Source organism: Perca flavescens, chromosome 21 (assembly GCF_004354835.1).
Source record: "Perca flavescens isolate YP-PL-M2 chromosome 21, PFLA_1.0, whole genome shotgun sequence".
Lineage (NCBI taxonomy): Eukaryota > Metazoa > Chordata > Actinopteri > Perciformes > Percidae > Perca > Perca flavescens.
The window spans coordinates 6,264,074-6,289,119 of NC_041351.1; the positions used below are offsets into that span (position 1 = coordinate 6,264,074).

General features: G+C 41.1%; 1 protein-coding gene across 1 annotated transcript in view; it reads left to right on the top strand.

The window, feature by feature from the left end:
- myo1d (myosin 1D) overlaps nt 1–25,046 on the top strand; it is a 117,538-nt gene that overhangs the window by 64,457 nt on the left and 28,035 nt on the right. Inside the window, exons 17-21 of the mRNA XM_028568238.1 lie at nt 9,754–9,977; nt 12,985–13,123; nt 13,233–13,337; nt 13,537–13,650; nt 23,910–24,064. Of these exons, the coding sequence (XP_028424039.1) occupies nt 9,754–9,977; nt 12,985–13,123; nt 13,233–13,337; nt 13,537–13,650; nt 23,910–24,064 (737 nt within the window). The remainder of the gene's footprint in view (nt 1–9,753; nt 9,978–12,984; nt 13,124–13,232; nt 13,338–13,536; nt 13,651–23,909; nt 24,065–25,046) is intronic.

Sequence of the window (25,046 nt, forward strand, 5' to 3'; positions counted from 1 at the left end):
ACTTACTGATGTAATATTGCTCTGAGCCCATGGGAAATTCAGAATTTGTGAAATGTGTGCTGCATTTTACAAATGTACATGGCAAATCTATTAAGCCACTGCTTTATAAAAAGTCTTCCTTTATTTAATCATGGTTTTCCTCTCCATGATTTTGCCTTAAAGGAACACGGCGACTTATTGGGACTGTAGCTTATTCACCGCAACCCCCAGAGTTAGACAAGTCAATACATAGTCTTGTTATTTGTACACCCTGTGACTATACAAATCACAACATGTAAATACGAACATGTTGCCGTTATTTTGTCACTTTTACGGAGCAGTAGGCTAGTTGGAACCGGTTACCTCCCGGATCTGTGCTAGGCTTAGCAAGCGCTGGGTGCGTCAGAGTTACAACACGCACAGAGATGAGAAGGGTATGTATGGACTTGTCTAACTCTGGGGGTTACTGTGAATAAGCTAAAATCCCAATAAGTCGGCGTGTTCCTTTAAATTTAAACCAGTGAACCAACTTAACATCCTTTTTTCAGTGTTCTCATAGAAATTCACCGGCTCCTTGTTCTGCATATCAATAACCTTGGAGACAAGAAATACTCTACTCATATTTGTATTCTATTTCTACAAGCGCTGAGGTATTTTTGGAGCTGCATTGATGGGCGTTGGAATTGTATATCTCTCAGGGTGAATGTCTCTGCCTCTTCTTCTTCTCTCTCTGTTTGAGTTTTCACCCACACGGCTCTTATAAAGTTGTGAGTGGATGCAGCTTTATAATTTAGGATGTTTCCTAGTTTTAACTGTTTTCAAACATTAAAAGTATCTGGTAGTTATGGTTAGAGAGCTAGATTACCCATGTGGGTGTACAGCAGGATTGTGTTTATGCTGTATTATTTTAGCATAGTTCAGGGTTAGGGTTACCCTAAGTACAGACACTTTTATCCAAAGTGACTTACAATAAGCACATTCAAACTTTTTGTAGGAACAAAAAAAGTGTATTTACTCACCATTTGTTGTAGCTCTCCTCAGGCTCTACAAGGCTTATATGGATTGATTAAAAGATTTGAATAAAATGTATTGTCTGGCTGTCTGTACATTGTTTTGGTTTAGTAGCTCAAACGTCCTGTGTAGCAAAACCGCAAGATTCTGAAAGTATGAATTTTAGCATACTTGGCAGCATGGTGTCCCAATGGTTAGCACTGTGGCCTCACAGCAAGAAGGTTCTGGGTTCGAATCCAGGTCGTTCCAGGCCTTTCTGTGTAGAGTTTGTATGTTCTACCCATGTTTGCGTGGGTTTCCTCTGGGTGCTCCGGTTTCCCCCATCATCAAAAAACATGGACTAGGTTCTCCAGGCAGAGCCCTTGATCAAGGCACTGGCTCAGATCTGGAGTTGGTCCCTGGGTGCTGTAAATGGCTCCCCACTGCTCCCTTGAGGGATGGGTTAAATGCAGAGAATGAATTTCGCTACATGGAAGTGTATGTGACAATAAAGTACCTTTACCTTAGATGCATTCCGGCCACTGAATGAATAATGCAGATCTGAAATGATCTTGACGTTGGCCTTGATTAGCAGAATCTTCTTATGTTACCTTTGTTGCACCCCTCTCTCTCTTTCTGTATTTTCTGTTTGTATCTCTGTGTCTTTCAGATAGATTCCAAAAAGCGTCTTTAAAACAAAGCAAAATCAACACAAAGTGTGTTAGTAAGGTGTCGTTCCATCATAAGCCTCCAGCACTGCTTCAGTGCTCCTTGATTCTTCAAATCTGTTGAACTCTACTACACCATTCTTTCAAAAGATTTTCCCTTGGAGAGCGATTCACATCATTTTATTTAGCCCCTCGTGCCCTGTATGAAAGTATCTGCATTAACTATGTTGCTCCACTCCTATTTATTAAAAAGAGGAATCATTCATAGTGGCACTTTTGTTTGATACTGATATTGCTCTGTGACCAGTGTATCATTGGCTGGACTTGTTTTAAAAGATCTGCTATGTGTATTGATCACTGTTTGTGTGTCTCTGAAATCAGTAGTTAGTTAATAATTTGTCAGTGATACGATGACGCCCTCAGGCGAGAATGTCAGTATCTTGGTGTGATAATGGTGCGGGCGCTGACATGCGTCAGATCGGCGTGCAGCCAGAACATTGTCACGTGGATAGATCGGTTTTTGAACGTGGTGTACTGCTGCCTGGCTGTCACATTTAAGATGCCCCATGCAAAACGTCATCTGGACTGACAGGCACGTTGCTCAAAAAACACCTACACCTGTGCACACTCAGAACCCAGATGATGCATACATCATCTGGGCTCCTGAAGCACTAAATCCTAAACCTGGGAATTATGTGATTGACACTTACACATAACACTGTCATTAGATTAGAATCATGTTTGCAGATTCCTCCACATGGTGTTGCTTTCATTCATACCTTTCTCAGGGAGTATCTCCAAGCTCTCAGACATGAAAGGGTTTTCCAGCCAAATTAACTCCTTTAGTGGATGGATTGGTTCACCTTTGTATTGATCTGAGTGACCCTTTGCGGGCTCTTCCCACAGACATACCAGACGACTTCTCCCTAAGGAGGACCCTATCTAGTATCTCCCAGGATAAACGGGCATCGTTAAAAAAGGGAAAGCCCAGAGGAATATCCACCCAAACAAGCATCACAGAAGTGTTGGAGGAAGCGTATTTAATCTTGCCCTCTGTCAATGTTAAGGCCGGGCATGCAGCAGTATGTGCTTCACACATGCATGCTCACTTATGCCATAATATGCACTCACTGACACACCAAATCAAATAGTGGTATGAGAGCATCATTGACTCCTGTATCTCTCTTGCTGTTACTCAAATAAACATCCAAGCCCGAGTCTGATCTGCTGCGCCAAGCAATCCCCTTATCAGCACCTGGCACACCACACAGCCTTGTGCCAGTCGGGGCCGCAGTGCCAGGACTGTCAGCTTGTGACTGAGGCTCAGACACACTCCTTGCAACTCCATTTGCCTCATGGATTTATAATAATACCACTTAGTTTGCCCCATCAAACGACTGAAAACCACAATTTGGGAATCTGCACACTTCCCTAAAAACAGGTTGAGTGGCCCCTTGTAGTGCCACTGCCTGTCCAAATTGGGAGAACATTGTGTCTCGTTTTACCCCTTTAAATTACCATAACCTCTCCTCCTTTCCTTTGAGGATGGGGGAGTATTTGAAGAAAAGGATTTGGTCTGGAGGAGGGTCCTTCACCGCTCCGTTTGAATCCTGCTGTTCTCTCCATCCTTCAATCCATCTTCATGTGCTCTTACTCCCCTCATCTCTCCACTCTTGTTATGCTACAGCCACTCAACCTGCCTGGCCTGAAATGTATTGCAATCAAGGCCGGGTGCATTACCGGTGATAGCTCTACGTCTTCCTGTATGCAACCCTGCACCGACGACACTGAAATATCTGCCTTGCTTGTACAGACCAATCTAAATCATTGCCACTTTAAGAAATGGCAACTGGAAGAAAGGATCACAATGCAGCATAAATACCGATATTCTACATAGGCCACCCCCCCACCTTCCTTCCTTGTTAAAATGAATATTTCATAGATTTAAGCTCAGCCATCCACATCACAATAACTGTTGGCGCTTGTCAGAGCAGCGACGATGACGAGAAGAGAGACTCTTTCCCCCCCCCCCGCCCTCGTGTGTATTCTGAGCCGCCGCCTTAATTGCTTTCCAAAGCTTTACATATTCTCCGTGTAGAGGTAGGTTTATCAGACGTGGCGAGTGTTGTGTCTTGGGTAGACCGCTTTCACAGCGAGGCCACGAGGGGCTTGTCTGAGCAAGAGCTAAATGAAAATGTCTTCAAAGGATAAAGAACCTTATTTTTGTTTTATTTTATTATTGTTTCCCAGTGGATAACTCCCGTCTTGAGGCAATAAATTGTCCAGTAATGACTAAAAACAATTGTTTTTGGAAAATCTGACTGACAAGGGGAGTAATCTGTGGGTAGCTCTGTGCAGCCCTCTTGTGAATAGCAGGCTTCTTAGTGCAAGAATAGCACTGCGTCCTCTCTGCTTAACTGTCCAGAACTGATCTCTCTCCTGCTAGACCTCAGCAGAAACATGATCTCTAATCCTCTGATCCCCTTCTGAACCTGCACAGTGTTTAAGTTATCATCCAAAGCTATCATCTCCACAAAAACTTTACCGGGTGAGAACACTGCAGCAGATTAAAGGAGGATGCTTTACCTTTTTTGTAACAATCATGCTGCTGGATTTTAAAGAGAGGAAATGCGCTTCCTCTGTTATGTGGAAACTGACTTTTTTTTTCTATCTCCTACTATGTCGTCCCTTTGCTATATTCTTCTTATGATTCTGTACTCTGCTATTCTTCGGTGATCAATATTCAAAGAAAAGCCATTTCAGAATAATTTCGTGATGGCTATAGAATCGACTGAGTCTGTTCTTTCTTTCAACGCTGTAGTCTAAAACAGATCCTGCAGTAAACAACACCAAACTCTAAAAGACTGTAACCATGGTCTTTCTCCATGGCAACTGATGTGGGGCTCACAGCCAAAGTTTACAGATTAATTTTTTTTTCTTCTTAGATTTTGCTTCCACTAATTTAATAATATTCAAAGTTCGTATGTGTTTGTAAATTTGTATGTGACATGCTGATGATGAGGCCACATACAGTAAGGTTTTAAACATTTTAATTAATTAAAGGAGGAAGAAATATATATATATATATATATATATATATATATATATATATATATATATATATATATATATATATATATATAAAAACATATTGACAATTCAAGGGTTGCAACTAACTTCAATTAATCTGCTTATTATTTTCTCAATTTATTGTTTGGTCTGTAAAATGTCAGAAAATAATAAAAACTTGGCATCGCAATTTTCCAATGTTTGTTTAGTCCAGCCAATGGTCAAAATCCCAAATAATAATGTATTATTGATTCAGATAGTTGTTTTACTATCATGGAGGATGAAGAAATCCAAAAAATTACTCCCATTTTAGGAGCTACAAATCTTGAGTTTGTTGCATTTTTGCTCAACAATTATTAAAGTTACCCTGGGGAGATTTTCCTGCACAATTTAAAATATTAAAGAAAATGGACTTTGCAGATATTTTATGAAAAAAATGCATTCAACACATTTGCTGACCTCAAGGATGCAAAGGGCAATCTGGGAATTAATCGACCGTTTCAGCTCTCGTCAGTTTTTACTGTAGATATTTCGGATTCTTAGATTCTTAGTTGAGTAAAGAACACCCGTTGAAGTCCACTGTGTATAGATTGTATTGTACAGCAGTAATGGTAATCTACAAACCAGCTGTGCAGATATTTAGAACGCATACATGAACATAATACTATGTGCAAGACCTTTATTGATGCTGTAATGATTAGCCGTATTTCTTTTACTTCATGGTTTAAGTGGGTGGATCTAGTCTACTGTATACATGCTTTGGTTTCTTCAAACATGTTTGAATTGTGTGTGTGTGTGTTACTTTTAAGCTTGTACTGCTGACCATCGGCAATATTCTTCCAATCTATTTTGTCCAGTACCATCTAATTGATGAATGGGCCATCCGGCGCTATTCCATTTAATTTTCAATACTGTCTCTCCTAATTAGACTGTATTGTTCAAGATCACTTTGAACACATTTGTCATATCGTTAGAGTGTTAGCCCAAAGCTAAGACATCAAACTGATGTAATACTGGGAGTTATGATTAAAGAAATCCGTGTATCATGGTGTTACTGGTCACCAAAGCTCTTTATTGATTTAGGATAATGACTGCTGGCCTGTGCCTTAGCCCAATGTCTCTCTATGACAGGCTGTGGCCAGAGCACGTTGCAGCCTCACTAAAATGTGTCACACGCTCTTGATTCCGCCTCCCTCCACCCACTGTGTGCATCGAGCATGTCACTGGAAAACCAGCTCAATATCCCCAGAGGATGTGGAAACTCGGGCGTTGAGCAGCAGATTGCAGTCAAGTGTGTCAATGGTGCAGACCGGCCTATCGGTCTCTCCATGTCGGAATTTGGTCATGTTATTTTTCTTTCTCCCCCCCTCTAGGGGACAACAAGGAGAAGGGTTGTTTTTGTATTGGACCTTTCAAATTGCCAACACTGCAGTTCAGTTAATGGCCTTTTATAAGAGCTGCACTCCCAATACTTTTAGATTAAAGACATTCAGTCGCCAGTAATGGGTCCTCTATGTGTTCTGCTCTGCTCAACATCCCAACCGAAACCTTCCAGCTCTCACCAGTTGTCCTGGCTCGTGTGATGTGTCAATGCTTTTACTCAGTGTGCATTTCAAACCAGCTCTCTGAAAGCTCTGCCTAATTTACCGTAACACTCTGAATACAGTTTGAATTTAAATGAAAGTAACTCTTAACCTTCACAGAGACAACTAAGTCAGCTGCAGCCGGGGCCGGCAGTAATAATCCATTCATTCCTCCCACCGCTGTCACCCTGAACATGTGGGAGAGTCATCTCAGGGGTCGATTAGTGATGAACATGTACAGAAGTTGCTCTTCTTTTCTCACTCTCATCCATTATGTATTAGAGACAGACAGTGCAGCATGGAGGAAACAGAGGATTAGGTCGTCAAGTGCCATTTTGCCAGAAGAGCACCTTTTGAGACCTAAAATAACACAGGATTAGAGGAGCTATTTTTGTACCTGAATAGATGTTGGTTTGCTTGGCATAGACATAAAGAAATCACAGACAATATACAATGTTTGGATATGAATACAGTCTGTGCTTTCTGTCTTTAAAGATTTAGCAAGGCAAAAGCATAAAGGGTGCTTTAACATGGCATGAGCTAAGAAAAATAGCCCTGTTTTCAGCTGTTAGACAGTATATGTTTTAAGTTAATCAAATGCATTTTTTAATCCTTTATTTAGCTTTAGAAGTGGGTGAATTTCCCCAACCCATAAAGGAATGCTTAATCCTTCAGATTTTGGTTAAATAGAGTTTGGAGATGCATGGTTTTCAACAGATAGATGTGACAGAAAATACACACAGTAAGACACGCTTTCCATTACAAAGACTTGGACAAAGGATAGGGCAAAAGTACAACTGATATGAAGGACTGTGACTTTCTAATCTGCCCTTTTTTCTGTATGTTGTTAGTAGAGCAGTGGCAGTTCAAACCGTGCCTGTTGGAAAAAGGGCTGATTGCTTGGCCTCTGGTATTGCTGCATGCAGCTTTCGTGAGAACCGCTCATCCAAACAACTTCACACTCAACACTGCGCTTCGTTGGGTCCTGAGCAATAAACCTGCCGTGACATAGTTACGTCGCCTAGCAAAGCTATATATGTATATGTAGAATTTGCAAACACCTAGGCTATTTCTAGGAACAAAAACGTCCTTTCCAAACATTACATCGCTACTTTGCTACAATGTAACATCTCTGGCTTCGTTTTCTTCATCTGTTTTTGAATTTTATGGGAAAATTCATGACATTTTAATGACATTTTAAAATAAAATTTCCTAAGGTCTGGAAAAGTCTTGGAAAAAAGGTTGCTGTGTAATTTTCATACTATAATAAATATTTGGAGTATAGTTTACAGTTCTGTTTGTGTTCAAGGTTCTGATGGCCATGGAAATGATATAGGTCCTTGAAAAGTCATGGAAAAGTTTTGAATTTTCTTCCATAAAAATGTGTTTGAACCCTGCAGTAGGCTTTTACTCTGTATCCGTTGACTTCCTGGGCACAGATTTCTTAACTTTTTATTCTGATAGGGCTGACCTCAGATTGCTGGATATCCCACATGATTACATAAACTGTAGAGCTTAAAATAAATCCAAATTAATGCTTCCGTTTCTGAGAAAGACAGTGTGACCAGGCTGGCTTGGTGATTAGCTGACTCACCTTCTTTCATTGATCTCGGTGTGATGCAGCTTCTTCAAAAGGCCGCCCTCTTCCCAGTTCAGAACTAATGCTGTGGTGAATCAGTGCTCGGCAGCAGATCATTCAGTTATGACTTTCCAGTTGTTGCTACGTTCCTTTCGTTAATAAGTGAAATTTAATATTAGGAAAATAAGGCCTGTAGTACAACTTAAACACACATTTGCAGCTGATGTGGTTGCAAAGGTATCATTTTGAAAGGACATGAATTAATCGTCTGCTTCCATATTCCAGAGGTGCATGACTTATTTTCTTCTATGCAAATTATTATACCGCCAGTCTCATCAGGTGGAAACCGTCTCCCCCACAGTTTTATTATGCAAATGCAAGAAATCCTTTTTCTGTGCCGTCGGCCACCCCCACACTTTACAAGATTAAATATTCATGATCTTCATCATTACTTTGCATTACACATTGAAGATATTCAGGAATAAGACTCTCGGGCGGTATTGCCTTAAATTTGTGACTGTTAGATATGTGACACTAAATGCACTCTATCACTGATTATTAAAGATTATTTAGGTACAATGTAGTCAAATAAATGTATAAATAATTGAGGAGTTGTGTGAATGTGTGTCTTAGAAAGAAAGAAAAAGCATACAGTAAGAGGGGAGCATATGGTGGTGATTGTAGTGAGGGCGGATCAGGAGTTATGGTTCCCTGGGGTCCCACTTACATCTATAATTCATGTTTTAGAGGGTCTGATGGCCACTCAAACAATGTGTGGTTACAGGCAGGCTTGGGGGTCCTTATTCTAGTCTTTATCCATGTTATTCAAACACTACAAGCACTGACTTATAACAAATAAATATGTAACCATGTATAATGAATTCTAATGATGAGTAATGAAAAAAAATATTTTTTTGTATAATTAAGAAAATGGCAGTATGATGCATTGGAACACACATTTGTGTATTAGCTTCTACAGCAATATGCAGCTATATTATTGCAACATTCTTTACTTTGATTTAGATTGTTACCTCTTGTATTGTACCTCTTTATGGTCAGCTTTTTACCACCGCTGCATAAGAGCTTAAAATAGCCCGGTTAGGGGAGTATAGTCTACTAAATAAAAGATTAAAATCTAGATACAGCAGTTCTAAACATCCCCTCATCCCTTCCTCCAGTGCTAAAAGGGGAACTCTAACTTCTCTCAGTTATTATTAGCGCCGATGGGTCCTGGGACTTCAGCCTGATTCAGGCTGGGTCCAGATGTCTACCCGGATGTCCCTATTTTTGGCCGGTAAACGTCTGGTACCTTCCGTACACTTGTTGAAGGGATATACATTTACAGAGGCATTTTGTCGGGCTTGAAATTCCCAGCCGTCCGGAATACCACATTGATATCTCATGGGACTTTTACTGTGCTGACTGAGGCTACGTTAGGCAAATCATGGTAATGTTAGTTGAGGGAGGGGGGTATTTTAAAACATCTTTGTGTCCTACATACAGTATGTAAATATGCAGGCCTAAGTTTCATTACACACACACACACACACACACACACATATACATACACATACATACACACGCACACACACCTAACCAATCCAACCAACAAAGGCAACGAGTACTAGTCAATCAGAGGCAGAGTAGGGCGGGATATTCCTTCGCCATCCTAGGAAACGCAAATTTGTGTACAGTAATGTCCCGTTCTAATGTCGTGGGAAATGTAGGATCCAGCGTTTCTAGAGTTCTAAAAGTGATTGGTTTTGGCCAATTCTTTTTTTAAGAGCTATTTTTAAGGACCCGTGCAGCAGTTGTGTTCCAAGTGTTATCTACAGAGACTTCATTAATTACAGTACATTTTCATGATGTTGTCCTGTGTCTCCAGGTGTGGAGGGGCACCATAGCCAGAATGCGATATCGGCGGATGAGAGCGGCCCTCGTCATCCTGCGGGCCTACCGACGCTACAAGGTGAAATCTTACATCCGCGAGGTCAACCGGCGCTTCAAAAATGTCCGATCCATGAAGGACTACGGCAGGCATGTGAAATGGCCAACGCCCCCCAAAGTCCTGCGCAAGTTTGAAGAGGCACTCAGGAGCATCTATAACAGGTACTAACATATTTTAGATAACACTACTTTAACTTTAAACGTAGAATATGTAACTTTCTGCCGCTAAGGGTCTCTCAACCAAAACAATGGACGGTAAAACTGGACTTTTGATGACGTTGTGAAGTTGCGTGGAATTATGGGAGTTTTTAGTGTTAAACCAAGGGGGTAAGCTTCGCTTCAGAACGCAAACCTCCGATGGCGCCATTTTGTCATTGGAAATGATTGAGATTTCTCTTGTCACAGCTACCAGAAGACTTACTACTTTCAGACACGTTGCTCACGTCACATTTACGTTGTCTCTGTCAGTTGGAGGCTGCGCAGTAAAGCAAGAGATCACCGGAAAAGTGCTTCTAATAGCCTTCACTGGTCTCCGTCCAGAGCAACGGGGTCTATTGGTCCATTATATACTGTCTATGATTAGAAGCACTTTTCTGGTGATCTCTTTACTGCGCAGCCTCCAACTGACAGAGACAACGTAAATGTGACGTGAGCAACGTGTCTGAAAGTTGTAAGTCTTCTGGTAGCTGTGCCAAGAGAAATCTCAATCATTTCCAATCTTACAGAGACGGAGAGTGTAGGTATATGTAAGGAGATAACATAGACACAGGCTAATTATTGATCACTAACATGCTAGTTAACATTAGTAATTAAACCTAAACAGCTAATGTAAGTCTAAACTGCCTGCGAGCTTCTCCTGTACTATACGGTAATTCCTCTACTGTCTACAGTAAGTCACTTGGTTATGACACAATCGTTAGCTTATTTTTACAAAAACGTCTGCTACGGAGCCATAACGTGAGGTACAAGTTAATGGAGCCTTTTATACATTGTCGTGTTTCTTTATAAATAAACAATGGACAAATAGAGTCTTTAAACGCTTCAGATGTAAAGTTATTTGCAGTCAAGTGACGTAAAAAAAATATGGCGGTCAGTGTAATGCTAACAAGAGGTGATCGCTTTGTAGCAACAAAATGGCGCCATTGGAGGTTTGCGTTCTGAAGCGAAGCTTACCCCCTTGGTTCTGAAGCGAAGCTTACCCCCTTGGTTCTGAAGCGAAGCTTACCCCCTTGGTTCTGACGGAAGTTAGAGTAACTGGAGGGTGAAAGGTTATATGACGCCACTGACAGGCGACTAAAGGAAACGTGCCGTGTCTGAAAATAAAATAACAGATTTCTCTGGGTTTGACATTTGGTGGAAACATTTAGGATAGTGTAAGAACACGACTCATAAAAATATATAACATAGGTATGGTCATTTTTAGACATTTTAAAGCAGAAATGTTACATATTGTACCTTTAAGGGCCCTATCTTGCACTCAGCGCAATTGCTTTTGTACACAGACGCATGTATCGTTCCTATTTTGCACCCGACGCACAGCGGACTTTACCCTCCACAGACGCACGTCGGTTAATTAGGGAATGTATTTGCGCTGCAGGGGGCGGTTCAGCGAAAAGAGGAGGCGTGTTCCGGCGCAAACGTTCCCCAGTGCTATTTTGCAGTTTCAGAAAACAATTCCGCCACTGACCAGGAAAAACCTGGTCTAAAGTCAGTGGTGCTAGTCTAAAGTCAGTAGCGCGTTATTAAGATGCTATTTTAGGGGCGCATGCTTGGCCATAATGTAGCATACGCACAACGCGCATACACTTCTCTCATCTACACGCAGCAGTTCCCATTTTTGCAAACCATACATAATTACAAGGAGAAATATTACTGAAAATGCGCTTCAGGTGTTTGGATAGATCAGGATCCATTTTACAGTACAGTCATCAAAAAGTCGCAGCATTCTTTGTGGCTTGTTGTGTTTTGATGTTGAACTACGGCGGGATCTGGTCCGGGAGTAATGCGCGATGTGCTCCTGGTGGAGCGGGTGGACGGAGATGGAGTGGGGGGGAGGAGGAAGGGGCACAACAGGAGCAGGTGGTGCGTTTGGAGGCCCACGCTCCATGGCTGCAGCAATCCTCTCCAGACTTGAGGAGATGCGCCCGAGAGGAGCAGCAACATCGCCACCTGGCCAAGACAGCCATTTATTACTTTGCCGCATCCCGGACAGCTCCCGCTGAGTGCGCCAGGCAAATCCGCCGTCATAATAGCAATCCGCCATGGAACAAGCGTGCCTGATCTTAAAGGGAATGTGAGATGACGCTCTGATTGGTTATTTTCATGTTACGCCCAAACCACACCTAGCTACTTCAGACCAACCCATTTTAGATTTGCGTCGGGCACAAGAGTCATTTATCCCGCCGGCATAATAGCAACAGCGCCCGAGATCGCCCACAAAGCTATTTGCGTTTTGCGTTTCATACTTGCGTTTCAGATCGTTAAAATAGGGCCCTAAATGGGACTGCTGTACATCTGTGGCCATTTCAAGATTCACGAGCTGCTATATTTGTGCTAAGTGGGTCCTTTTACAGAGTAGGTTCATGGTTAATTCGCTTCATTTCAAAAATGAAGTCAAACTGAATTTAAATGTAAAAAGAAAAACTACTCTCATTCATGTCATTTAAAACCGAGGCAGAGAATCAACCTATTTAAGATAAAGTGGTTTTAAATTGCTTTATTTTGAAGAAAGTCACTTTCCTGAATTGACTGAACTAAAAGTGGATCTGAACACAGGAGAGAACGCATGGCCTCGAGTGTTTTATTGCATCCAGAAGAGTCCGTTTGAAGGAACTTACACATGTTTCCTTCTGCCTGGGGCTCACACTGTGCATTGATTTTTCTTTCTCCATCAAAGACTCATCACCGCTTTTCATCCCAATGTCTGCTTGTTTGCTTTTTTCTATTTGGCACAGTCGGTATATAGCCTTCCTAGAGAATGATGTTGGCTGTCAGGCCGTGTGAGTGAAAGGCCAATAAGTACAGTACAGCTGGGGTTCTCTGCAGTCCTGCTATACCGCCCCGCTGACCCAGCTATCCAGGCCTTGTGCAGAAATCTCAATGGAGAAAGTCGATTTTCCTCTGATCTTAGTTCTCTCTTTGTGTGTTTGTTTGATGTGTTTACCTCCAGGTGGTGGGCATGGACACTGATCAAAGGTCTCTCTCCAGAAGAGGCCCTGCAGGTGAGGGCCAAGGTAGCCAGCCTGGAGGCCCTGAAGGGCCAAAGGGCCGACTTGGGGCTACAGAGAGCCTGGGAAGGAAACTACCTGGTGAGTATGTGGGGTGGAAGTGTGGGTGCATACTGGGTGTACTGTGTCAGCATTCCTTGAGATAAGTGGAGTGTTCTAAAAGGTTTTCTGTGTTTTTTGTGCTCGACAGAAGCGAGACAGCGCTGATACGGCTGCATCGTTCACACTGGTTTCCAGCGAGCTGCAGCGAAAAGACAAATTCATGAGAGTTTTGTTCTCCTGCAACGTGCGCAAGGTAGTAAGAAGGCTTTAACAGCATTTATCCACTCCTAACCACATGCACACACAGTCACAACATGCATCTGTCTGTGCAAACGAATAAACCCAACTGCTCGTGGTTTGTGCCATCCTTCTGCAGGGTGTTTAGATCTGTGTGTACAGTATGTGTGCTCTTATCCTGTGGGGTGACTAATGAGGAGCTTTGTGTTTCCCAGATCAACCGTTTCCACAAGGCGGAGGACCGGGCTGTGCTCATCACTGACCGCCACCTGTACAAGATGGACCCCCTGAAGCAGTACAAACCCATGAAAAGCATCCCCCTCTACAACGTATGGCACACTCTATTCTTCTCTAACAGCCTCCTTTATGACAAACACAGGGCGGCTCATTAGACGCAGGTGTAATAGCATTTTAGTGCAGATTTCCAAAGCGGTTTCATAAATTGTCCTAATAGAAGGACAGATCTTCGAAATGCAAATCCATAAAACACTTTGACGTGTAACAGATCAGAATGAGAATGGCTTATGTAGAATTGCTTTTGAATTTAATTCAATGTTCCACACTTCAAAATGAAACACCATGAATCACATTACCTCAAGATAATGCTGAAAACAGCACAATAGTCTTGTTTTATTTTATCTAAAGTGTAGCCTGAAATGAATTACAGCTAACCAGCTGTCGGCAGCTACAGTTAGCAGCAGTTAGCGTTAGCACATATTCATGGTACCTCGCACATACGATTATGTATTTTTAAGGCATATTGTCTCTGCCTTCCCTGTTCTACCTGTAAAGCACTTTGGGTCAACTGTTGTTCGTTTAAATGTGCTATACAAATAAAATGACTTGACTTGACTTGACACTAATCACGAATCACTTTAGCAACAAGTAAAGCTTTCGGTCCATCAGGAAACTCCGTAAATCACAGCGTCAAGGCAGTGCTGCCGGAGGACATCGGAGGGTTTATGTTTTCTCCATAAAATATGATACAGTTTTACCAAAATCAGTGGTAGTACCGTAAAGCAGTACGCACTTATCTCAGGAGATCGTACCCGCTTGCCAAAGTTACAAGTGCGAGAACAGGTTTTAAGATTATTTTTTTTTAGCATTTTCAGCTTTTATTTTGACAGGACAGCTAAAGACATGAAAGGGGAGAGAGAGGGGGAACGACATGTAGCAAAGGGCCGCAGGTCGGAGTCGAAGCCGGGCCCGCTGCGTCGAGGAGTAAACCTTTATATATGAGCGCCCGCTCTACCAACTGAGTTATCCGGGCGCCTGAAGCTGTTATTTTAAAGTAAAATAAACTTAGCACAAAAAGTAAGGACATTTGTGTTTGGTATATTATTTCTCTGTGGTAACAATGTTTTTTTGTCAATAAATATTATACCGTTGGAAAGCCTGTTTAGTTCCCTTTTAGTTGGTACCCCATTTGTAAGGAACATGCATTTGTGGGATGAGCAGCAGCGCTGAGTATGTGGGTTGCACCCATGAAAAATTTGCCAAATCTTCTCTGCCATTGCCCTTCACGGTCAAGGCCCATTTGCGCTGGTGTCGGCAACACGTGCACTGGAACCTGAACATGTGATGTTCAGTGATGAGTCCAGATTCTGAACATTTTTCATGGCCGCAACCCTCATACTCAGCACTGCTGCTCATGCCACAAATGCATGTTCCTTATAAATGGGGCACCAACTAAAAGGGAACTAAACAGGCTTTCCAACGGTATAAGATGTATTGCCAAAAAGCATTGTTACCACAGAGAAATAATCTACCAAACACAAACATCCTTACTTTTTGTGCTAAGTTTAGTTACGCAGTGTTGCTTTTAAAGACAAAAACGTACTACACGATAAGCAGCAGTGATTTAAACTCTATTCCAATTAACTATTTAATATGGACTATACTCCTTCCAACCAAGTTTTATTACAGTGGCTGGCTCATTATACAGAGACCATAGTGTATATCAGAAAGAGAGCTCTCTGTCTGCTTCATTACAATAAAATGTATGAATTGCCTAGTTTAATTATTGAAGACCTAGTGCAGTAATAGGATTATGTTGAACATGCTTCTCATTAGCTTAAATTTATATAAATGTACAGTAGAGTACTGTACATGTTGCTCTTAAAATGGACAGACTGGATCGTAAAAACTGTAAAGAAATATTTTAGATTAGAGGTTTCAGGAAAGCTTGTTTGAAAGTGGTTGAACAAATATCAGTTTAAATATGGATGAATGGAATACAGTATATCAGTTTTACAATCATCTTGTTGACAGGGAATCTCATTTCATTTTTTTTATCCTGCAACAAATTAGCAATAATTAGAGATACAAGTTTTCTTAAGACGTGCTGAAACAATTAGACTACAACTATTTAGATAATCAATTGACCATTAAGGTCATTTAACAAGCAAAAATAGTAAATATTTGGTTTCTCAAGCTTCTCAAATGTCAGTATATGCTTATTGGTTGTTTTATGTCAAATTATATCTTTGGACTTCAGACGTACTGTTAGTCAGACAAAACAACTAGACATTTTCTGTCATTTTATCGGCCAAACAATTATTTGATTATGAAATATTCATGAGTTGCAGCCCTATTTGAGACTTTCTATCACAAATGTTAATTTTATAAAGCAGTAAGATATACATGATATGATATTCTTGCACTTCTAGTTGAGTTTTACATTCCTCCTGTATATCCTGCTGTATGTGAGAGCAGCTGCAGCAGAGGTGACAGTATTATCTCTGGTTTTCACATCTCACCAGTTATCCTGTGGCAACATGTCAATATGCAAAATATCTCATTCAGCTCTACAATTGGCTGCTTTTACTTCATATTCACAATGTGATAGGCCCATTAAGGCTGCTTCATGCACACAGCACATGAGGCTGTTTCGTGTGTGTGTGTGTGTGTGTGTGTGTGTGTGTGTGTGTGTGTGTGTGTGTGTGTGTGTGTGTGTGTGTGTGTGTGTGTGTGTTTGTGTTTGTGTTTGTATACCTGCTCAGAAAAAGACAGTTTGACGTTTAGGGGAAATATAATGAATCGCTGTCTTGCCAGGCAACCAGCAAAGACTACATGACATCACCAAGTCTACCCGTCCAATAAATAGTTAAGCAAATAACCCCACTGTAAAACCACAACTTATTGTCTTTACACTTTAGTTTTTGTACAGATTAAACAAATAGGATATAACGTGGTAATGAGTGAGTGGTACTGCAGTCGGATTGTTACCAGGCCAGCTGTTTCCCCCGGTTTCCAGTCTTAATGCTAAGCTAAGCTAACCGTCTCCTGGCTGCAGCGTCACATTTAACAGATATATGTGAGAGTAGTATCGATCCTCTCATCTAACTCAAGATTCAAGAACTTTAAGCGCAACAAAATTGCATCAGCTGCAAATGTTGCATTGTATTAAAGACTTAAAATGAGGCATGAATGAGATTAGAGATCATAACTATCAGCGATAAAATTACAGAATCTAAGTAATAAAAGGACAAAATGCAATATGAGTTAAAATACAATAACGATAAAATAGTGTGCAAAACATCCAGTAAAGTGCAGTATGACAGATATGGAGTTATGTGTAACTCTCAGCAAGCACAAAGATGCTAACGGCCAAGTCTCATACTATGGGTGTGGCCAGCATAAACAAATGGGGTTAAAACATTTTGAGGGTGGTGTAATTTGTCTTAACATTCTTATGTCTTAACACTCAAACGGCCCTTTGAAGAGAAGATGACCAGCCAGTGTGTCTTCACTCTGTACAACAAAGAGTATACACAAATGTATTCATGCCGTCGAAGGTAAACTACTGATCATATTTCTGATTGTAACCAACACTCCTAGTAAGCGATGCCACATATTGCTCACCAGGTTTTTGCACCACTGACCTTGGAGGTGAGGCAGAAATGAGACAGGAAGTTAAGGTGTAATGCATTTATCTCCGAGGCAGATATACCCCCGTCGTCTGGCGAAATGAGTGAGATATGAGGCCGGTGTGCGGTGACAACTGTGACGAGACACCCCAGTGTTTAATCTGACAAAGTGACATGTGGGAATTAGAGAGCTTGGAGATGGACACCCAAAGCCTGTATCGCTGCATCTAGAAGCAAAATGAGGAGATGGAGTTGAGACAGATGGTGGCAGACAGAGAGCAGCATGAGTTTAGGAGATTCTTAGTTATTGTTCATTCAGAGAGAGTGAGTCACACACACACAGCACACACACACACACACACACACACACACACACACACACACACACACACACACACACACACACACACACACACACACACAGCTGATAGATGAGGCTCAGTCCCATACATATAGCATATGGAGAGCCGTCAGCGTTGTTAAAGAACAAGGCGGGCACAAAGTATGGTTTGCAGCTTTCATACATTGGCAGTGACTCAACAAGATTAGTTCAGTACAAACACATTAAAACCAAAAGATATACTGAAGGGTAGAGACATTTACAGTGACCTCGCTTTTAAACCCTGAAACAAAAATGTTTGTGTCTGTTTTTTTAATCTTAAGAATTTGTTGTATTTTTAAAAGGGCTGTACTCGATAATCAGAGCATTAATACAGCAGAAAACTACTGTTTGCCATGTAAAGATATAGTGGAGTAATGACGTCACACCCCCTCTGTGTGTGTTGTAATCTGAGCTTCTCTGTTCTTTATTTTGATAGTTGGCTGCGCGTGCATGTTAGGGCCTTTTGCGTCGGTATCGTACGCCTAAGGGCTGTCACAAAGTGTGTAAGAGCTGTGTGGTGCAATCCCTGACCACTTTCTGTTTGTATTTCGAGTACAGCACCTGTTAAAGTTGGTTATATTCTATATTTCTGTTATTTTAAACAAATCCCTTTTAAACACTATAACCAACAGGGAAGTATTGTGAAGTCTGATATATCTTCTTTCTCTGTGTCCTAGAGCTCCATTGTTGTCCAAAAAACATTAAAAACACATCAATGAGCCACACTGTTGCACTGGGTGACATGTTCCTTCTTTACCATGAACACACACACTGTAGTTTTTTTTTTTTTTTTTTTTTCACTTAATCCCACATACACCTTAAATGTGCTGTAAATACACACTAGAACACCAAATGTGGTTTAATCAACTGCTGAAAATAGTCCCCCACAAGTGCACTATTTCCTCCTGTTTGATTGATAAAAATGACAATGACCAGCTGTTGTAGTAAATTACAGAACCTTTTTTATTTATTTATTTACATCGTCAGTAGGATGTAAATCTTTAAAACACAATAGGTTTCATTTACTAAACAATTTAATAAAAGTGTTTTGGTCTTTTCAAATTTGTTGACGGTGAGATAAATATAGAAAATGGCCAACCTTATCATTTAACAGCAGTCATCCTTTTAGTCCCCATCGTATCACTGAATGTAACCACTGCCCTGCTGTATCTGTAACACCGCGCCTTTTTAAATGTCAAGCTGAGTGGGTGAGTGAAAACGAAGAAGTGCAAAGGCGGGTGAGAAGGAGGTTAGAGAGAAAGAGGGGCGAGGAGGAGGAGATCGAGTTGTAGGCCGAGACCCACGGCAGCATGACGCGGAGCTATCGATCGGCAGAAGGTCACACAGAGGGGGAAAGCAGTTAGCTCATTGTTGAATAGCACTGATAGGCTAACACCACAGCATCCCTCTTGGCTGCCCTGTACTGTGTATTTACATGCAGGGCAGCATGAAGGCTGATAGATGGCTCGTACTACAGAGAGGAGCCTACTACTGTGGATTTACATGCCAATTAATGCCTTTGCAGCAGAAGTGGGATAGTTGCACTGTACGTCTTTTTTGCATAAAACAAATACTGATGAAGAAATGGTGAATTATCCATCATGCATCAGTGACTCATCTCACTGCTTTTCACCATTTTCTTTGCATTTCATTTTCTATTCTTGCCTCCACCCACCCCCATCTCACCTCTCTCCCTAGCTAGTGCTGTCTTTCCCCTCTCTCCTGTCTCTCCTCTCTCTCTGCTGCTGCTGCTGCCGCGTCTCTCTACCCGTTGTTGTCATGCCAACTTCCCGGGAGACAGCGTTGTCATGGATACCGAGCGGCAGGGCAGATCAGCTGATGTCTGGTGTCGGTCAGGCATGTGCACAAATCGGTCTCCTGTACGTGCACTCTTTTCCTTCCCTTTTTCCCCTTGTTTGTGGTCCCCGAGGCTCTCGTTCTCCTCGCTCTCTTCCTTGCTGTGTGTGTTTTAGTTTTTTCACGTTCACCCGTTGATCTCTTCACTTAAGTCTGTTTTTTCCTTCCATCTACCACCACCCACCGCTGCAGGGTGACCATATAGACTTTGTTTGTAAAGATAAATTCTATAAATGTGCAGCCATGTAATGTTATTCTTAGGGCCATGTTTTTTCATGCACTGGTCAATTTTTAGATTTTGGGCTATTTTGCTTCAATAACTTTTTCATAATTCTTAACTAGTGGAAATAAAAAGAAAACAAATACACGTTTAGGTCATTATTTTGCTACAGTGTCTTATTTGCGTCTGTATAATTCTCCAAAGGGTATAGTAGCTAAGGATTTGATTTGAAATAGTGTCTGTAAATAGTGGTTTCCAATAAGAATTTATGGATTTTTAAAATCCATATCTTTTAAAGTTTTTTTTTCTCGTACTCTGAGCCAGAAATCTCCACATGCAAACTTTCTAGTTTCATTCGTATCTATATTCTGAAGGTTTTTACCGAGGGCTTTGTTCATATATCATTCAGAACCTGATTTATATTACGGTAACCCTCAAAACATGGCAGCGTTTGATTTGAACTTTTGTTGAAAGTATTTTCTGATTCAGGGAGTGATAAAAAGAGTTCAAAATTCTCTCCAAAAAACCTTTGACTCTAATACGTCAACAAATTGAAACAAGAATTTTGAACCTGGCTTTATCCAATGTTTAGATTTCTGTTCTGGAAATGTATGCACATTAGCACATATTTAATAAGATAATGCATCATTTGCATATTTAGAATTTTCAGAAAACTTTATTTTTAGAAAAATTATTTCTTAATGTTATTAATCAACTTGGGAAGTTTCATGATGAAATCCATTAGTTAAATATTTGACCCTTCCCCTCACCGTATCTTCTCTTTACCAGCTGGTAGAAAAAAAACTGTGTTGGCTGTCTGTAAGAAGCTCCCAAATTATAAAGAAAAACACTGTGTAGATCAGAACTAGAAGGTGATGAAGCATACATGTGTTAATACATTCATACATTTCAGAGGAAATTTGCAGGGCTATTGCTATTGCTATTCTTTACTGGAAACATCACTGGTTTGCTCACTGGTGCCCTCATAGCCTTACAACATGAATGGCTGCACAGCATAGCTCATTATATTCATTTAATCACAGAGCCCACACCCTTTGCTTCTGCTGCTTTTTTTCCCCTTCTATCTTTCCAGGACTGTTGGGATGTGTTATATAGCCAATAAGTTGTTCCCATAAGAATACACTGAGAGAACCTGCTGTTGTCCTCATGACAACCGCAGAGCAGAGTGGATCAGACCAGAGAGCACTTCACAGAAACCATTGTGGTCCAGCCTGCACATTGTCAACTACACATTGTAAATGTGTTTGCTCACAAGTGCTTTTACCAAAATACACCCACTGGCGTTCCTTTTTGGGAACATAGCATTTCTAAATGCAAATGAGACATTAGCAAACAATTCGGTGCAGTCCTCCTGAGTCAAACAGAAACTATTTGTTTGGACTTTAAATTGTAATGTCCTCCTTGAGCCAGTCAGTGTGATCTAAAAAAGACATAACAGAGCTGTGAGATGCATAATATTCCAGCATTTCTTTCAAACATATTTAGTAGTGAAAAAGAAAAAGGCATCAAGTCAGTTTTGTCAGTATGTGAAAGTCTGTGATCGCTAATCCCTCGTTTGACCCTAGATTGAACTGCAAGTCCTTCAGTTTTAAAGCTTCAGCAACCAAATCATTCTGGCAGTGTCAGAAATTTAGGACCACATGTGATTGCTGCTGTGAACCTCATCTACAAGCCATCCAGAAAACACTGACTGATGCAGCATTTTAAGTGCAAATTTTTAAATATTTCTTTTTTAAACGTGAGCCTAGCAGATGAACAACACAGGTTGATGACCCATCATCTCTGTCAGCATTTCTTTACGATTTGCACCATAACTGGCTGCATCAAACTAACCCACTTTAGTTAGTCGATTAATCATTTTGTCCATAAAATGTCAGAAAATGCCTATCACAATTTTTTTTAAGTCCAAGGTGATGTACTCAAATCCTTATTTTGCCAAATGTATTCAGTTTACTATCACATAGGACAAATCAAAGCAGATGACCATATTGCACAATCTAACAAATTTGATATTGTGTAGTCAGACACAGATTGGGAAAAATATTTTATTAGACCCATCTCACTCAGTGTTGCATACAATAAGCAACTATTATCTCAGTGTAGGAGACTAGTTATCAACACAAATTAACACAAAAAGATTAGACTGCAGTAGTGAAATGTATCCTCATCCTCAAGTTGTCTCAGATTGGTGTGGGTCGGCCACGCCAACACTTGAACAGATGGCTGGGCAAATAAATGCCTTGAACACATTTCTTATGGTAAAACTGATTTCTTGGCAAATGGAGACAAAAAAAAGACAAGGAAACGAATCAGAATGTCTCATTACCCAACTCATTAGAACACTGACTGTCGCTCCAATCAATTAGGCCTTTAATATAAATGTAAATGTAATCGTCTCCATGTAATTAACTGCGGGTGGATTGCTAGACGGAGAGGCATGGCTTTAGGCTTTAATTCATGGTGATTACGTGAAGTGTTTGTTTCCGAAGTCACAGGCGTCATGTTGGAGCTAAATAAGCTAGCTGGTTGTTTAGCCGCCGGAAGCAAACCGTCCTCCCTCCCCTGTGTCTCAGTGTTTCAGTCTGGTGAGTGGATATTAATGTACCTGACTGGCTGCCCTGTGGCTGTTTCCTCAACATGCACTGCCGCATTTCAGCTCAGAAAGACAAATTAAGGGAGAAATAAATGGCTTTCAAGCTAAGTAAAGGAGATGGAGAAAAGCTAGATTTAAAGGCAGCGAGATAATAGTATGTAATAGAAAGGAATGGGGGTTAATGAGCTCATTTTCCTCCTGAGGTTTGTTGAACATATCTGTTTCTTCCTGTTGTGTCTACTTTGAAGACCTGTAAAGCTAAACAACCCAACCGCAAAAGTGGGATTCCCCTTTTAGCCTGGCTGCTCTCCATTGCTATGTCGTTTGGGGGGCTCTGAGTGGAAAAATTCGATTGGACCTTCGGGATGCTAATCAATAAATCTTTATTGCAAGTGCTGATTTAAACCTTGAGTGGGAGAAATCCCATACACCACCATACACCAGATACTGAGAACACCACAACGGTGTTATGTGTTTGCTTTGGCTCCGTTTTTACAAGAATTTCAGTGTGAAAAGCTCTCAACACAAAGTGGTTTACTAAAACTTAATGCAGCATGCCAAAAGACGGTACATCTTAAAGTAGGTAATCCATGAGGCGTCAAGTTATTCACAACATTGTACATGTTTATCATTTTAATGTTGTGCGGTTTCATTTGTTGATAAGGCTATTATACTGATATTATACTATCAGTTTGGGCTTTTGACAATTCCAATAAAGTTTATTTAAACAAGACGACAATAACGTTGCCAAAAGAGAAGCATTGCTTTGTGCAGTTCTACTATAAACAGAATGTCAGAGGAAAGAAATTAAAATTTGGAGCTGCTGGAAGATTCAGACAAAAATAGAGTCCTCAAAACAGCGCGCCCACGTGCCGAGGCTTGGTCCTCGACGTGGCGTCCACTGGTTTGGTTCCGACCTGTGGCCCTTTGCTGCATGTCGTCCCCCCCCCCTCTTTCTCCCCTTTCATGTCTGGTTTGTCCTATCAAAAATAGGGGCCTAAAATGCCAAGAAAAGAAGAAGCCAGAAATCCACAGTAAATGGAATTCGACTTTATTATTTTCACGCGTGCTTTTCCTCCCGTAACATGTCAAAATGTCTTCTGTGAAAAAGGCCTCTTTAGTAAATTTGAGATTTTCTAAATTCTTACTGACGAAACCTTCTAATCGCGCCAAAAGGAAGGCATGGCTGCGGCATGAGCACCAACACTTTAGCCATCAAGCTGCACACAACCATAGTAGAGTTAGATGTCAAACGTTGTAGAGGAAAAAAATAACATAAGCAGTACCTTTTTATTACTGTATCAAGGTGTTTCTTCTCCCACTAAAGGAAAAGATCTGCCGAATACTCCAAATTCCTCAGGTCCTCCCTTCACTTCCAGTGGAAGTTAAACGTGATGAGTTGTAGCCTGGTGCAGCAGCCCCAGTGAATTAATGTTCTCTGGGGGGGGGGGGCAACTCAAATTCCCTGATATGCATGTGTGTATGTGTGCTGTATTTGTGTTTAGCTACAGCACAGATGGGTATGTGATGTTTCTCAACACACATTTCTGCCTTTTCACATGTTTGCGTTTCTCAGCAGACTCTATGTACATGTTTATTTGCGTTTAATTGTGTACCCTCTCTGTCTCTCTCTCTCTCTGTCCCAGGTGACGGGAGTAAGCGTGTCCCCTGGGAAGGACCAGCTGGTTGTGTTCCACACCAAGGACAGCAGGGATCTTGTGGTGTGCCTGCAGGGCATGGTGCCGGCCAATGAGAGCCGCATCGGAGAGCTAGTTGGCACCCTACTTAGCCACTTCAAGAGGTAAGCAATGCGGGAAACAATGCGGGAAACAATGGGCAACAAGCGGTCACTCGTTTATCTACAACTTGACATTTTAAACCGTTGGAATGATGTTCAATGTCCTGAAATGCTTTAAAAACACAGACTGCCAATTTAAATGACCTGTGTTTGACACCAAGGGGAAGGTTGAGAACCCCTCGTGTTTTATTAACTGCGCAGAGAAAATCGCTATAATTATCAGCATATTGTTCCCACTTAAACCCAGTGCACTTCATTTAGTTTAACTTCCAGCAGTATTACAGAACAATATGTCATTTAAAATAACTATACCATTTTTGGAATGGTGAAATAAACTTCTCAATTGAAAAAAAATGTCACATCCAATAGTATTGACCTCTTGCAGGAGGATTATGGGGCAGATAGAGTCCACGGTCACAGCTGTCCTCACTTGAACCCTAATTTTCATTTAATCTGAGCTCAGAGATCTCTCCAGGACAGGCTACTGTGAAGGCTAGCCTTCATGTTGTTTCCAACCTCCTTAAAATAGAAAAAAAGAGAGATAAAGTCCCTGAATCCTGCAGTCGCTTTCTCTTCCCTTCAGATTCACTGAAGGACTGTGCCTTTTCATATTGCTCTTCAGATCAACATCGAAAACCCACTCTATATACTTTATCTTAAAGACATTGAAGAACGGGCCCAGATAACAACCTATTGAATTCATTTACATGCACATTTCAAATACAGATACATCTTGTTAACAGTATTGCATGTATCCTTGTTTTATTTCGTTGAAAGTAAAACTAGTGGATACACTGAGATGTGGATATGAGGAAGTATCTCTTACTTAAGCTCAATTTATTTCATTTTAGCTCAGTTCACATGAGGTTCTTCTTACTGCAGTAAATCTGCTTGTCTTTCCCACTTACCATCAGGAAATCCAAGCACCCACCCACTTGCTTTAACGCCAGGCTTGGTGTCCTCACTTCACTCCTTTTTTCTTTTT